Raw genomic sequence first — 16426 nt, forward strand, 5'->3', positions numbered from 1 at the left:
ACTCTTTCAATCGTTTGGCTTCTTTCATCTGAATTTGAAAACAGAAGAAAATCAACGACGGCGTTTCCCACGGCGACGGAGCTCAAAGCAGCTTCACGCCGAGGCCTCACCGTCTCACGGCGCCGCTCGTCGTCCCGCTCTGTGTCTTTACTGTAGTCGCGAGACTTCTTCCGCTCGCGGATCTCCCAGTTTTTCAGCCGCTTTGAGATGAAAAAAAAATAAAAAATGTAAAAATGACGATTCAATTGGAGAAAAACACTGAACATTGAACCATTGAAACCAGCAGGAGGACATTATTACTTCTTGGTACGCCGCCTCTTTGTCTCTCAGCCTTCTTTCAAGTCTCCGTCGCTCATAAACGTCTTCTTCATCTTCTTCACGGTCTCGTTTCTTTTCCTCTCTGGTGCGCTCTCTGGAGGAAACCGGTTAAATGACAGATTAGACAAATGCTTCAGTCTTTAAGTTTATTCGCTTGCAGCTATTCTTCTATTTTTTCAGTAAAATATTCTGTCTGTATCTTCTGTGTTGTATTTGGGCGATACGTGTCAATTCTGTGGAATAGAAATCTTGTCTCGCTTGCCCTCCTACAAAATAAAAGCCCCCAAAAAATAATGAAACGGAACACGAAATCAGAAGAGACAAGAATATAGACACAATACAGCTCGCTTTGAGTTAAAAAAAAGGTAAAATGGTCTTTTGTGAGAAGAGTTAAGTTCACATAGAACAAAACCTCCATCCTGACCTGAGCTGGGAAATAAAAGCACCTGGAAGCATCGTCACAAACTGAAGTGGATGAAAGAGTCAGAAAACCTCCAGAGCTGAAGACACGAGTGGAAAGTGTCGATTTAGTATCGTCAATAAATAATAAAAAAAAAATCAGAAGCACGTTGATATTTAAAATAACACTAAGACAGTGCTGCAGATCTGATTTACCATTTTTCTTGTTTGTTTTACTGTATTTTATTGTTTTATTGCTCCTCTTTCGTCATTATTAGTCTATTATGTGAAGCACTTTGGCTTCAGCTGTTTTAAAGTGTCTATAAATAAAGCCGACTCGACTATTAACTGGTCAAATCAACTCTTACTGCTTCCAGAAGATAATGAACAAAACTAAACGTGGATCAGTCCTTGTGTATGGAGAAGGTAATAGTGTGAATCTGTGAAACACCAACAGATTTCTGGGGATTTTCTATCAAATATTAACGTTTACATTTGCGGTATTTTAGGTAAAAATACATCAGAAAAACACTCGGCACCATTTAAAAGTTTCAAACGGCAAACTAGGGAAAGAATGAGCACAGCTGTGTCATTTCTGCATCGACGGGAAAGTTGTATTGAAAAGATGTTCCACGTTTCTGCTCGTCACGTTTTGTGATAAAAGGTCAAGCTGGATTAAAGATGAATTGAGCCCAACGTGACGCCAAATCTGAATAAATCACAGATATTCCAGAGAAATCTAAAGCTCCAGCTCTAATTCATGAGGTTTGTGTTTATATTTCCCCCCCCGAGGCTCGTCGCTGTGTGTCCACATGGATTATTTATGTTATTGATCTATATGGAGAACATCCCCCCCCCCCCCCCCCCCCCAAACCAATCAATGAGCTGTTTGGTTTTTAAAAACGTTTCCCTGCATGTCACAGAGCCGGACGTGAGGCAGAAAACGTCCTGAGCGACAGAAAAAATCTATTCGGTTGACCGACGCAGGAGAGTACAACCAGGAAGTGATGGCATGGAGGAAGAGGAACTAGTTCCACCGGTGGATCAGTGACGTCTGGTGCAGCTCTGCTGTGTGACTGCAGCACTTCTCACTCATCAGAGTGGACAAAAGCCGAGAATCTCCTCCCGGTCTTTCTTATCGTAACGCTGGAAGAAGCACAAGGCGTCTCGTTCACCAGTTTGATAAGCTGCTGGCCGTGGGCCTCCGCGATGCGTTCACTGACTCCCCTAAAAGAGCCGGAATTCAGAGCATCAAGAACATTTGACGTGGCGTCTTTTGCTCTTTTTCACATTACGACAAGGTTTCAGTCGTTTGTGAAATAGCATCAGGGAAGTTGTTTACTGCTGAAGTATTTATTTATTGTTGTGAATTATTTGTTCTTTTTGACAGTTTGTGATGTTAACAAACTTTATATTACCATAACTCCCGCTAGCCGCTTAGCGACTCCCGCTAGCGGGAGTTGTGCGAGCTAGCGGCTCCCGCTAGCGGGAGTTGTGCGAGCTAGCGGCTCCCGCTAGCCGCACAAGCTGGCGGCTCCCGCTAACCGCACGAGGACGAGTCCAGGTATTAATTAATCGTCTACTAGCCGCCCCAGCTAGCGGCTCCCGCCGCCCGTGCTCCTTTCCTCCTCTCTCGGTCTCTTCCAGGCTCAATCTTTCATCAAGGCTCATAAAACGCCGACTATAACTTGAAAACACTGTAAAAACTTGGATATTTAAGAGGAAACAAGCCGATATAAACACAACAGATGGAGATCTGCACAACTTGTGACGTCACGCATAGGCTCCGCCCACAACGGCCCACGAAGGAGAATGATTCTTGAGACTTCCTCGGCTGGAGATTCAAAATTCAAATAACTTTGTTATGCGACAACGGTGGTGGGGCAGAGTCGGAGGAACCTTAGAAGTAGAACCCCAACTATCGTTTTTTAGCAAAGTAGTGTGTTACATTTCACTGGGACTTTAAACATCTCATCTCAGGTGAACCATCTTTTTATTTTCTTCTCTCCTCTGCGTCAAAACGGGTTCTTGCCGTCCTCTCCGTGGTTCAGACTGACCTGGACCGGCTGCGATCCTCGCTGGCGTCCCGGCTCCTCTCCCGCTCCCGCTCCCTCTCCCGCTCCTTCGTCCGCTCGCGGTCCCGCTCCCGCTCCCTCTCCCGCTCGCGGTCGCGGTCCCGGTCCCGCTCCTTGTCCCGCTCCCTCTCCCGCTCCTTCTCCTTCTCGCGGTCCCGCCTCTCCCGCTCGCGCTCCCGCTCCTTGTCCCTCTCTCTCCTCTCCCTCTCCAGCTCCAGGCGCTCCTTCTCCTTCTTTCCTTTTTCCTCCTCCAGTTTCTGCAGGAGCCCAACGGGGGGGAGACAAGAATTCATCTCGTTACAGGATGCAAGATGCCACCCCCCCCCCCTAAAAAACACCCCCAACATAAATAATAAATGGAATCAGTTGATCACACATGGTGGACAGGAACGTCTCAGACGTGCTCACATACGACCACGACTGCTTGCTTCACGCCGGGTCGTCCTCCTGGAAGCAGGGTCAATATACAGTACGTCTGCTGCTCAACACAGTAACACAGCATCACTTCATTCTCAGTACGTTCGGGTCACAGTGAGACCCCCCCGGGGGGAGGGGGAGGGGGTTCGGGACCCAGATTGGCACGCCGTGGCGCCGGGTTCACGTAACAGGTCGGCTCGCCCTCTGCGGCGATTCTGAGATTATATTCTGACGTAATCGGCGGCCATTCCAATAAAAAAAAAAAAAACTACGGCCGCGGGGCAAAACCCAGCATCCGCCCACTCTTTCCAAATCGATGTGAACTCGTGCGATCGTCAAAAAAAAGAAAAGAAAAGCGGGCCGGTGCCGGTGCGTTAAATGCACAGAGGCCCCGACATGGATTTTTTATTTTTTTTTTAGACGTATAACAGAGTACAGATGGACGATATGTCCATTTAATAACGCACTCATCCTCGTCCTGACGGGATTCCAGTGGAAGCTCCTCGCTCCTCGCAGCACTTAAGATTACGCCGCCTGCCAAGTCGGCTTTTAACCTTTTGGCTCCGCGAGTTCACGGATCTAATTATACCCGCAAGGCCGGCCGGCGGCGGCGGCGGCGCGGCGCGGGTCTTACCTAAGGGTGTCAAGTGGATTAAAAAAAAACGAGTCAAAGCTGAACGTGGCAAATGGTGCAGCTAAGTGAATTACATAAGCACTTCCCCACGTGTGTGTGTTTATTTATTTATTTTCTCATTGTGCGTGATCGTTTGCGATGAAGCGGAGCGGTGCCACGCTAATGCAGGGCGATCCGCTGCATGAGGTCAGCCCGCCGCCGGAGATGACGGTTACGTCAGGGAGGGTGTGAAAACATCCGCCGCTAACGTAAAGATCGTCTCCCGCCGGGAAAACGGATACGCCGATGCAAGTCCACTTTAAAACCTGCAGGAGACGTCCTGACGTCCTGGCAGCGGCTCTGTTTGTTTGTTTGTTTGTTTGTTTGTTTTGTAAAAGACCTCGTCACAGCAAATCATGGCCGACTTCACACCGCACGTCCTTCCTGCCGTTTGAACTTGAGGCCGTTTAAACGACGTTTCGAGTGTTTTTTGTATCAGAAAATAAATAAATAAATAAATAAATTCAGAAATTAATATGTATTAATAGTCTCTTCCCCGTTTCTCTGGACACTTTTTTTTTAATGCAACACTGGCATTTTTTACTATAGTATATTTATTGTACTTTATTCTACATTTGCCCCCCATCATAGTTTATTTTCCTTGTATTTCATCTTACTGTATATTTTCCCTTAGAACTTATTGTACTTTACTATAGTTTGTGATTTTTATCTTATTTTTTAATCCCATTTTATTTACTTATTACTTTTTACTGTAAATACTTTTGGCCCTTAGAGTTCTTGATAGTCATTGTATATAAGATTCCTCTACTCTTATCTAACTGTTTGCACATTTCTTGTCTTTCCTACTCAAGAGTCTTTAAGAGCAGAACGTTACAAGTACATTTCTCCATTATGAGATCAATAAAGTTGATCTTATCTTATCTTAACTTAACGCGCCACGAAATAAAATAAGGCACCATTTCCAGATTTCTTTTGCGCAGGTGGGTCAGACTTACAGGTGACGGTTGCAGCACCTGTCGTCCTGTCGTCACGTGAGGAAGGAGAAACAGGTCAATAGAAGGAAAAAAAAAAAAAAAAAACTCCAGAGGGAAACTGGAAACATCAACTTGTCCACAAAAAAAAAAAAAAAAAACAAGACACGTTTTCCATTTTGCCACAAAGAAAGGAGTGAAGCAGTCTTACCTGGAGGTGGAGAGCCGCCGGCGCTCTGGTTTCTCTCTCAACGTTTAACCATTTAGATAAAAACTTAACTGATTCTCCCGTCTTTTGTGTTGAAATGTTTCTAAACTACAACCGAAATGACTTCAATTGACTTTCCATCTATGGCACCTCGATGGTTGAGTTCCTTATCCGGTGATTTCCACCTCTTCTATTCAAATTAAAAGTCAATTCCTGGCAGTTATTGAGCATCACTGTGTTCCTGAATGTGAAACCGTGACTCTGGGAGGAACTCGAGGGTTAAAAACCTGCCAGCTGCAGGTTTCTTGGTTTAATGGAAGTGAAAAGTGACGTGTGGAAGAAGCTGAACAACAGACTGCTTCTAGCTTACAAGATCTATAGTCCTTTATACTGCTTGACAACAACGAGGATTATAGAGAATTATTTGATTTGGTGTTTTGGCTTCTCAACATAATGTCGTTTATCTACACTGGAAACACGTCAAGACTGTTTAAGTTCACTATTTCTAATGCTAAAGTCCTACATGCTTATCATAGATCCATAGAGCTAGATAGATAGATATAGGTAGGTAGAGATAGATATCTAGAGATAGAGATATAGAATAGATATCTAGAGATATAGAATAGATAGATATCTAGAGATAGATATAGAAAAGATATCTAGAGATAGAGATATAGAATAGATATCTAGAGATATAGAATAGATAGATATCTAGAGATAGAGGTACAGATATAGAGATCTAGAGATAAAGGTATAGATATATATAGAGATCTAGAGATAGATATATAGAATGATAGCTATCTAGAGATAGTGATCTAGATATAGAGCTCTAGAGATAGAGATATAGAATAGATAGATATCTAGAGATAGAGATATAGAATATAGATATCTAGAGCTAGAGATAGAGAATAGATCGAGATCTAGAGATAGAGATCTAGAGGTAGAGATATAGAATAGCTAGAGATGGAGGTATAGATATAGATCTAGAGATAAAGGTATAAATATACAGATATAGAATTGAGATCTAGAGATAGAGCTATAGAATATATAGATATCTAGAGATAGAGATCTAGAATAGATAGAGATCTAGAATAGATAGAGATCTAGAGATAGAGGTATAGAATAGATAGAGATCTAGAGATAGAGATCTAGAGACAGAGGTATAGATATAGATACATAGAGACAGACATAGATAGATAGTATTTCTGACCTGAACACGCCGGGACTACACCAGAGTACACCGTTGATCCTTTGAGATACTTTTTAAAATAATATTCTGAAGTCTTTCCGGAAAAGCTGATCCTTATTATTCTAACGTGAAACGAAGGATCAGTGGTTGAAAGACTCGGTAAAAAAAAAAAACGTTTCAACGTCTCTGTAAAACACTGAAAAGCCTCGTGTGTGAACGGAGTTCTATAAACATTTCACTTGTTTAAAACTGGCTCGTTTTCACGGACGTCACTTTGTTCAGCACAGAGAAACGTCGACACGTTATTCTGTTGTCACTTCTTCATTCTGATTGACGGTTTATTTGCCGTGTGTGTGTGTGTGTGTGTGTCATTAACACTCGTTCAACTCCTTGGAGTCACGACGACGACGACGAGGAGGAGGAAGTGAACCAGGACTCACCTGGACTGTCTTCAGACCTCACAGTGCTGTGGAGCGGCGCTCCCTGCTTCTAGCTACGTCAGGCTGCAGCTCAAGCGGCTGCAGTGGTTAGTCTGGTGTTCCTCAACACTTCACATCACGTGAGGACGAGCAGAGATTCACTGAGCTGCCGGACGCTTCCAAACACCTTTTTTGTTTTGTTTTGTTTACTAAAATCAGGAGCGGCCCGGCTCCACTTTTTGAGGGGAGGGTCTCTAGTCTCTCTTACGGCCACATGTTGGGGCCCCCCCGGCAGCCCAGTTGCCCCTCTGGACGCCCTGGAGGAGGGAGCGCCCGACGCGGGTGGAGGAGAAAGGAAAAGCTCATACTTACGTTGTTATCCGGGCTACTTTTCCCAAAGCTCGAGATTCACAGATTCATCTTGCTCTAGTCACCAAATGAACTCTACCGCATTGGTGGGGTTTAATCAATAGATTAGCTTTGGCGGGAACTGAACGACGTCTCCATGCACTCTTGTTTTTAAGCTTGAGGTTAAAGTTTAGGAAAATAAATCAAATAAAGAAACAGCTGATGTAGCATTTCAATACTTTAACACGATGTTCCTGTTAAATTAACAATTCCTGTCTTCCTGACTGCACTACTTTGACACTAACAAAAACGCCCTTTCACAGCAGAGGAATTTTTCCAATTACGAAAATGTAATAGATTTCTTCTTGAGTGATTGACAGCGGTTTTGATACGGTACCTTGTGCGTGTCCCGGAATTTACTGATCTCTCGGGAAATCAGGTCTCGCTTGTCGTCCTCCATCTCCATCGCATTGATATCCTCCTTACACGAAGGACAGAAGAGAGGAAGACACAAAACACTAAGTGCTTGAAGTCGGCGAAACGTCAAAATGTTCTTTTATCAGGACTGGAACAAAAAGTGAAAAAATTCCCAGAAATCAATTTGCTGCAGGGAACAAATCTCGTCTGAAAACTCATTTATCACTTGGCTTTTATAAAACTGCAGTTCTTCTGATCTTTTCATTTTATTGTTGTAAATTCTATTGAGGGTTTTCAATGTAAAAGCACTTTGTAACTATTTTTTTTTTTAAAAGTGCCATAAAAAAATACAGGTTGTGATCATCTTAATTCTCTCACCACCAAGCCTCCATGACGAAAGTTTGGGATTTATACGATTTTATTTTTGTTAAATTCCGTCGGTTTCCATGGAAACGACAGAGATAATGAGAATGGCGTAGTTAGCATGTAGAGCCACTAGTGGGAGCCGTTTGTTTCTACGACGGAACCACACAGGGACCATTCGACATCCAGATGTGTTCAGAAAGTTTTCATTCGTTTCCATGGAGACGGGGCATTTTCACAAAGTTCCATCTTGGGAGCCGTTTTTTTTTTTTTTTTTTTAATGAAAAGCTGCGTTTTCAGGAACTCATAGCGCCAGCAAATGTACCAGATTCACTTTTAGTTCAAGGTGTAGAAACCCCTTAAAAATAAAAATTTTTAATCTTTATTGCGCAAAACACACAAACAAACAAAAAAACTACCTCCTCCTTCTTCTCTTTGCGTTTCTTGCGCGGTTGACTGTCGGGGTCTTGCGACGGAGCGTTGAGCTCGCTGGAGTACTCCCGGATGAGAACTTCTATCGCCCCCTTGACGACCTGGTCCCGACGCAGAGTTTCCTCATCCAGCACCTCTTCCTCCTCCTCGTCTTCGTCGCCATTTTTTGCCTCGCTGCTGACATCCTGGAATCGTGACCCAAAAAACAAAAACCCCTGATGACTAAAACTGAATTCAACCATCAACCGAATCAAAAATGAGGCAGTGAGAGGAGCCGAACCCCGTTGGCGCTCTTCTTCTTCGCCTTCCACTCGTCGAGCTGAGCTTTGGTCTTGGCGTCGACTTTCACCAGCAGCTTCTTGTCTCCTAGCAGCAGCTCGTGTAGAAGTCTGAGGGCCCGCAGCGTCGACTCGGGCTCCTTGTACTCGCAGAAGCCGAAAGCTTCCGGGGAAACGGTGCAGAGAGAGAAAATCAACGTGCGATAAAGTCTGGACTTCTCCTCAACTGGCATGAAGATAGTTAAAGTCCCAGTGAAATGAAAGTTCGACCTCCAAAACACTCTGGTGTCGCTTCTAGGGACATTTTTTATGCTAACTGGCTGAAGGGTAAAATGTTAAAACACGGCAATCTGAGAGAAAATAGCCGATAAACGTTGGTATTTCCTCTGCTGGGCGGAGCTTCTGACAATAATAGAGTGACATCACGAGTTGTGCACACGCCCAAGTTGTGTTTACATTATGGAGGATCAGAGTTTTGACCACGAAGAGGATGAATTGAACCATATTTCATCATCATGGTCATTTCAAACCCAGTGATTGATGAAGAAGACACAGAAGGTGGTTCTGCCATCGGTGACCCCGTCTGGAACATGTTTGAGGAAGCAGAAGACGCTTCGTCCTCCATTCGTCCTCGTCTCCTCGCCTCAGCAGCCGCCACTTTTCACCTTTGAGGCTTTGAGGCTCCTGGCTTTTGGCAGAACGACCGGCTTCCTGGATCATGTTGAAGCGCTTTTCTTACTGCGCGGAATCACCGAAGACGAGTCCAGGTATTAATTAATCGTCTACTAGCCGCCCCAGCTAGCGGCTCCAGCTAGCCGCCCGTGCTCCTTTCCTCCTCTCTCGGTCTCTTCCAGGCTCAATCCTTCATCAAGGCTCATAAAACGCCAACTATAACTTCAAAACACTGTAAAAACTTGGATATTTAAGAGGAAACAAGCAAATATAAACACAACAGATCGAGATCTGCACAACTCGTGACGTCACACATAGGCTCCGCCCACAATGGCCACGAAGAAGAAGGATTCCCCCGACTTCGTCGGCTGGAGATTCAGAATTCAAATAACTTTGTTATGCGACAACAGTGGTGGGGCAGAGTCGGAGGAACCTTAGAAGTAGAACCCCAACTATCGTTTTTTGCAAAGTAGTGTTTTACATTTCACTAGGACTTTAAGACACTGGAATAAAAACCCCAGAATCTAATACCTTGAAGCTTCCCGGAGGCACCTTGAACTCTTTTCCAGCTCAGAACAATCCCACATTTCTACGAAAAAAGAGACATTTTTTTTTTAAACAGATCATAAACTAGCAGCGTTCACATACAAGGGGTTATTTGAGTATTTCTACTAATTAGTCACTGGTTAACCGACGGTTAATAACACTCAAGAGTGCATCTGTGGACTATTTCCGCGGCCGCCTCACCGCCAGCAGCTGCCGGACCAACATGTCGGAGGCCTTCTCCGAGATGTTCCCGACGAACACGGTGGTGGTGGGGCCGCTGCTGTCCTCCGCCTCCTTGGCTCGGATGGCGGCGTGATCCTTCTTCAGCATCGGCTTCTGCGTCACCGTGACGGCGGTCGGGACCAAAACCTGCAACGGTCATTTGAATGTGGATAAATTGTTCATGCAAACTGCTTATTTTTTTTTTTTTTTCCCTTTTTAAACTAAACACGGAGAAGCTGATTTGAGGGAACTCACTGTGGGTGTGGGGGCCACGACGCCCATGTGAACCGGCATCAAGGGAGTACCTGAAACCAAAATAAATAAAATCGCTGAGCTCAGAGCAGAAAGCATCGGAACACAAACCGGTTCCAAACGTCCGAAATAACGAGAGTTCAGTTCATTAATGCATAATTTGATATTTGACGAAGCTCAGATTTAAAGACTCACCATGGGAGGAAAGATTTTTTTTAAAAGGCCATGAATATTTCTGATTATTGTGTTTGTTTAAACTATATGCTGCCCAAACAATTATCATGATGATGTCATTTACAGTTTTTCTATATAGGCGATTTATGATTACACCTCAATAAGAACTCCAAAGTTACACAATAACGTGAAAGACTACGGCTCCAGATGGTGCAGAAGCAGAAATTCCCACCTTGGGACAAAATGTGCTTGAAGCACTTTGAGATTTTTAAATGAAAAAGGACACTCGACATAAAATGTGTTGTTATTATTATGGCGAATTGTAGTTCCTCTCAGGAATCACAATTCCGATAGACAAGAAGCATAAAGGTAAAATATCAGGTCATGTAAACGTCACAAAACATTCCATCATTTGTTTTAACCCTCCATGTTCAGGCTCTCTGATTACCAAGTCAATGTTTATTTTCTTAAACTGAAACACAGGCTGGAACTGCTTCTGTGAATGAGAGTCTGTTGACGTCTCCACCTCACTAGTTCTTTATCCGTCTGTCTGCTTCTAATGCAGTTTGTCCAACTGTGACATTTTAAAAACTCTGACGTAGAAAAGCACGAACTGTGAGGACGTCACTGAACTGATGATCACATTATTGACATGAGCCTCAGGTAATGAATTTATCAGACTGTAACTTCAGGTGTAGTCTGACTACACCTGCTTTTATTGGTATTTTTAAATACAATTCTACCATTTCAGTTTTACTCTATTCAGTAGAACTTTTGACCGTCACTACAATCAAAACGTGTGCGTGGTTTTAGCCTCACTGAACTCGATGATGGAAAAAACTAAAAAGATCAAATCGACACCCTGAAGTTGCTTAAACACATCATGAACGTGATTAACAAGATTCTCACTTTTTACACTGCAACTTCTAAAGGAGAGGAAAACTGGGATTGTTTAAATTCAATAAATCAGATTCTATTAACCCCTTAGGGAAAATCCTTTGTCGGTTGACTGAATTGGAGGCCAGGGATTTCTGATTAACTGGCTTTCCTGGTTAATCGGTGACCGACTTCCTCCTGCGACACGTCGGGGTCGTATAACTGAATATCGGCAGTGAGAACGTCCGTTACTTTAATGTATACAAATTCAGTTTTCTCCGCACAACTGTTGATAAATGAAATTACCACAGTGCCTATTGTTTCTGCGATTTTTTTCTCTTTTGTCTGAAAAACAAGCTTGATGAGGGTGGAGCACATGATACGAGTGATTCAATCTCTTCATTCACTGCCTGTGTGTCGAAGGACCAGACATCCTGCCTATTATCAGGGATGGAATACTTCTCAGAGTTAATGTTAGAAAGTGACGCATCACAGCGATAAGATCTGGGTTAAAATAGCAGGCTCTCTGCATGTTTACCCTGAATATGTGACTTTCCTCCGGGTACTCGTTCACGTAAGGGCAACTAATGACCCTAACCTGCCCCGTGGTGTGGTTTTCTGCCTCACTGTTGTGATGGACTGGTGGATCCTGCCCACATTAACCTGGGATTGGAAGGTGGCCTTGCCACAATGCACTCCCTTCTGAAGCTCCTTGTGTCTGACTGGTGCTCTCGACATAACGCTGCCTTGCCTTTACAGCCATACTGAATGGAAGGAGTGCTGCTGCACCTTCCGGGGACATTAGATTACAGGGGGTGGAAGTGATTCATCAACACACCGCCGGCCTGGCCAGTACCTGGGGGGACTCCTGGGGCAAACGTGCCGTACTGTGGAGGGGGGATCCTGGGGGGCAGCTGCGGGATGCCGAGCTGCTGGCGGTTGAGGGAAGGAGGGAACGACATCCTGGAGGAATCCTGCTGGAGAGGAAAGAGCAGTTAAGAGGCAAGATAGATCAGGAGTGTTCAGATTTTAGTTAGTAAACCACCGTTGCATCACATCCCTGCGATATCACCTCACGTAATAAAACAGACGCAGAGGGTTAATATCCGACGTGGATGTGATTAGAAAGTCTGCTAGTTAGCCACGTTAGCCACAGTTAGCTACGCTAGCCACAGTTAGCATGCTATGGCTAGCCGCGCTGGCCTTGCCGCTTCGGCGTTAGCTGCAGCGGTCATGTACGAGTTTACCCACCTGCGGTGGAGCCCAAAATAAAAAAGCCGCCGTCTATTAACACCGCTCAGAATGTGAATTGAAGCCCATTAAATACGGCAAGCAGGGGGGAAACGGCGAGGCTGAAGATTTGAACTGTCACCGGGTCGCTTTATGAAGCCTCATACAAATAACTGCTGGAGCTATTCTCCCCGCAAGGCATCATGGGAGATCATGGCCGCGGAACGCGTGGTCGGCCCTCAATGCAGTCTGTCAGGTTCCTTTACGCGTGATGTGTAATAAATGTGCTAAATAATTAACTGTTGTCCAGAGACGTGAATAAACGACGTGTTATATACTTTAAAGGTTGTGTTATAATCGCATGCGCCTCATTTAGTATTTTCCCCATTATGTTCAAAGATGTGCAGTAGGCAAGGCAAATGTATTTCCTTGCAGTGTTTGGCAAGGAAATTCATTACAGCAAGGCGAGATTAGGAAATGCATAAAAAGGAGACTAAATAAATAAAGTTACAAGTAAATCTGAGCCAGTTTAGGGATATTATAGTTCTGTACATTTGATCTAAACAAATATCTTATCCGTATTTGTGTCCAATTCTGTTCAGTTTGCATCTTGAACGTATAGGAAAATGACGATAAAAGTTATTCTGAAGCTTTAATGCATTATTTTCCAAGGTGACACGGATTCTTCCATCCATCCAAATGTATTCCAATTCAATTCGAAGTTTATTGTAAGATGAACGTCACAAAAACATGTTGCCCTTGTACAATGGAATTCTTTATCCACAGAGAATGTGTTGTTCTAAGTGATGTATTTGAACGGTACTTTGGAGACTTTTTTCCCCACCAAGTATTTCGTTTTACTCACACTAATCCACACCAAGTTGCTTGTGAGCATGCCCACATGTAATCAATTAGAATCCTTTGATCTGTATTTTTTGCACAGGATTTAATGTTTCATGCTATTTCCTGTTTCAATTGGAAAATTATTTGAATCCGGTGACAGAGTGGGAAACAATCGTCACGGCTTTGCGACTGCACAAACGCTAAAAGTGCGCTTTTCTCCTGGAAGGTTGTACTGAGGGCACAGGAATCCCTTTCAGCCACCCAGTGTCCATTCTCAGACGCATGGTGGCGCCAAAGGCAAGAGAGACAAGAGAGACGAGTGTCTGGACGTAAGATGAACGTCTGGAACAAAAAAAAAAAAAAACGTGTCTGGCTCCTGGCTGCGTCACGCGCTGGTTTTCTCTCTATATATATATTTATATAATGCGTTGTGCAGTGGAGCTGATCCCAGGTAGCGACAGTAAATAAGGCAAAGCCAGATTAAACATGATCCACCAGGTGATCCACCAGGTGATCCACACACTGACGGCTAGTTTGAGGTCACGAGTTAACCTCACAGACACGGATGTACAGGGTGCAAAACCCCACACAGGAAGGTGTAACTGTTTATATTCACGTCCCTAAGAGATTTCTTCTGTTAATATTTTACATTCTGTATACAAAGTCGCGTTGCAGAGCAGCAGATATGACAACAAATGTATCCTGAAGCGGCTACAACAACTGTGACGTCTCTTGAGTCGTCAGAGTTAAACGGCTTGTTGGTGTCGATGGCGCTACAGTAAATACTTCTGAATTGAATGTCCTGGTATGACAACCATGAATATCACAGCCTCGAGTACATTTCTCACGCAAATATTAATTATCTCCACCAGGGGTGTTAAACTGATTTCAGTTGAGGAGCTTCATCAACCTGATCTGACCTCTGGAGGCCCAACAAGTCAAACATCACATATTAAACTGCAGATATGGACAAATGTCAAAGTCTTTTCTTCTTTTCATCCTTTTATAACGGAAAGAATTTGCCCATCTATTCTTAAAATTACATATTAAAGGAAATCAGATATTATATTTGAAAAAAAAAAAAAAAAACCTCAGTCACCTGTATCTGGTATCGTATTTTTATTCAGGATTAAAACAATTTGTCGTCATCTGGACATTTTTTTTTTTTTGAGTTTACGTGTCTAAAGTATCACTTCACATAAATTGGACACCTTTATTGTGAAAGGTGTTGCGTCATGTGACCTCCACAGATTACATTAATTAATTCTGACCAAAGGCCGGTTTTGAATGTCATTTTTGCCAATCGAGTGTTTTTAGATCAGCCTCTTGTCAGTTTTCATATTTATACTTAAAAAAAAAAAAAAAAAAAAATCACATGGCGGCCGGATTAGATCCTGTGGTGGGCCGCTTCTGGCCCCCCGGGCCACATGTTTAACACCCCTGATCTACACGATTCAGCTGCAATCTGAAATTTCGCCAAAGACATATCTTATTTACCAAGTGGAGTGATTTACACGGCCCTGGCACCTTGCCCTCATGACGTGGAGTTTATTCAGCTGGATCAGTGAACGTCATGAAACTCGAAACGCACGTCCTTCATTTTCAAACTGTATTAGTTGGAGTGGGCGACGCTTCTAATTCCCCTTGGGGTCAATAGAGTACCTGAACTCTCTATAAACACACTTCAGTCCAGGGGTCACCAGTGTGCGGTGGTCGAAATATAAACTTTTTTCTTTGTCGTAGATCATGTGTGATGGAAATGTGTGTATTTGCACATAAAAAAACAAAAACAAAAAAAATAACTGACATAAATTACTGCAATATCAACATAAAGTGAGTTTTTCATGACACCTTCTGCAACAATTGTCCAAATGTTTTTATTTTTGTTTGAAAATTGATCAGTTTGCCTCCCCGACTGCTCGATGCCATTAAAAATGTACCAGTCCCCCTTTAAAGCAGCGACCTGGGTCATTACGTCATCCATCATTGGGTAACTTCCCCTCCAGCTGACTAACGTTTGGAAGCAGCTGGGTTGTGTACTTCACTGCAACATATTTATTTAGATGTTGGCAGGACACCAGATCTATTTTGGCCGAAGCACCTGGACACGTGTGGACACATCCAGGTCGAAACAGCCTTATCTCTCTCTCTCGCTCCCTCCCTCTCTTTATCTCTCTCTCTCTCTCTCTCTCTCTCTCTCTAATCTGGAAATTTCCACACAGGTAAAAGCCGCAGTGTCGCACTTCACAACAAACATTTCAAACACGCCTATCGCGGCCCCGGGCCACGCCCACAAATCCCGGGGCAGGCGTTTCGAGGCTCCCCATTGGCTGAGCCGAAGGTGTGTCGTGCGCTCTGACGTCAGAGCTCGAATAAGGAACACCTCGTGCCGCCGCTCTCTCACGGCGAAAGGCGGAAATGTTCGGCGCGGCGGCGGGGTCACGAAACCTGCTCGCGCTTTAAAAGAAATTAAATTATCGCGTTCTTCCTGACTTTATCATCTAATGCCGCTTAAATAGTGTATTCCTCATTATCGAGAAGATATTTATCGCATTTAGGAATGTAAAACGACGTTTTAATTTTAAACTGATCGCGGCCACCCCCGTCGTTTCCCTCCTAATGGTTTGATCCGCGCCCATCAAACTTTTATTCAGAAGCTCGCTGACGGAGGATAAAGTTACAGGATGCTTCAAACACTTCAATGTCCTATTATTCTTGTGTTCTCATTCAAAACTGTATTAGCTATTATTTTTCTATGTGTAGAGTTAGTCTTGAAAACGTGGAAGGTATATTTCATGATATATTTGGACATTTTAGAACATCCTGCCTTAAAGTGTCAATAAAATAATGTAAAAGGAAAATGTGATTTTGGTTCACATCATGACATGAAGGTGAAGTTTTAGAAACAGCTAGTAAAAATCCTCAGCACGAACTCAACTTGTTGGTATGTTATGATTTTGTCATATTTGTGAAATAAAAAAACAATAAAAAACCAACATACTTTATCCTCAGTGGCTCCGAATGGACTTCAAACGTTGTGGATTCTCCCTTTCCTGTAAAGAAGAGAGGAAACTACATGGATCAGTTAGAATCAACGCATTGCAAACATAAATAATGGCATTTATAAAGACTGTTACAACGCA

General features: G+C 43.5%; 1 protein-coding gene across 1 annotated transcript in view; it reads right to left on the reverse strand.

Moving 5' to 3' along the window:
- Positions 1-16298, reverse strand: part of rbm25a (RNA binding motif protein 25a) — a gene marked incomplete at its 3' end in the record, with an annotated part of 17476 nt that extends 1178 nt beyond the window's left edge. The window contains exons 1-12 of the mRNA XM_080512570.1: positions 16285-16298; positions 12067-12187; positions 10164-10213; positions 9888-10055; positions 9672-9729; positions 8471-8631; positions 8178-8375; positions 7376-7459; positions 2775-3049; positions 301-412; positions 111-200; positions 3-28 (exon numbers count right to left, since the gene is read on the reverse strand). Coding sequence (XP_080368696.1) covers positions 3-28; positions 111-200; positions 301-412; positions 2775-3049; positions 7376-7459; positions 8178-8375; positions 8471-8631; positions 9672-9729; positions 9888-10055; positions 10164-10213; positions 12067-12172 — 1328 coding nt within the window. The 5' untranslated portion in view covers positions 12173-12187; positions 16285-16298. The remainder of the gene's footprint in view (positions 1-2; positions 29-110; positions 201-300; positions 413-2774; positions 3050-7375; positions 7460-8177; positions 8376-8470; positions 8632-9671; positions 9730-9887; positions 10056-10163; positions 10214-12066; positions 12188-16284) is intronic.
- Between the last annotated feature and the right edge of the window lie 128 nt (positions 16299-16426).

This window comes from Blennius ocellaris (assembly GCF_963422515.1).
Source record: "Blennius ocellaris genome assembly, chromosome: 17".
Taxonomy (NCBI): Eukaryota; Metazoa; Chordata; class Actinopteri; order Blenniiformes; family Blenniidae; genus Blennius; species Blennius ocellaris.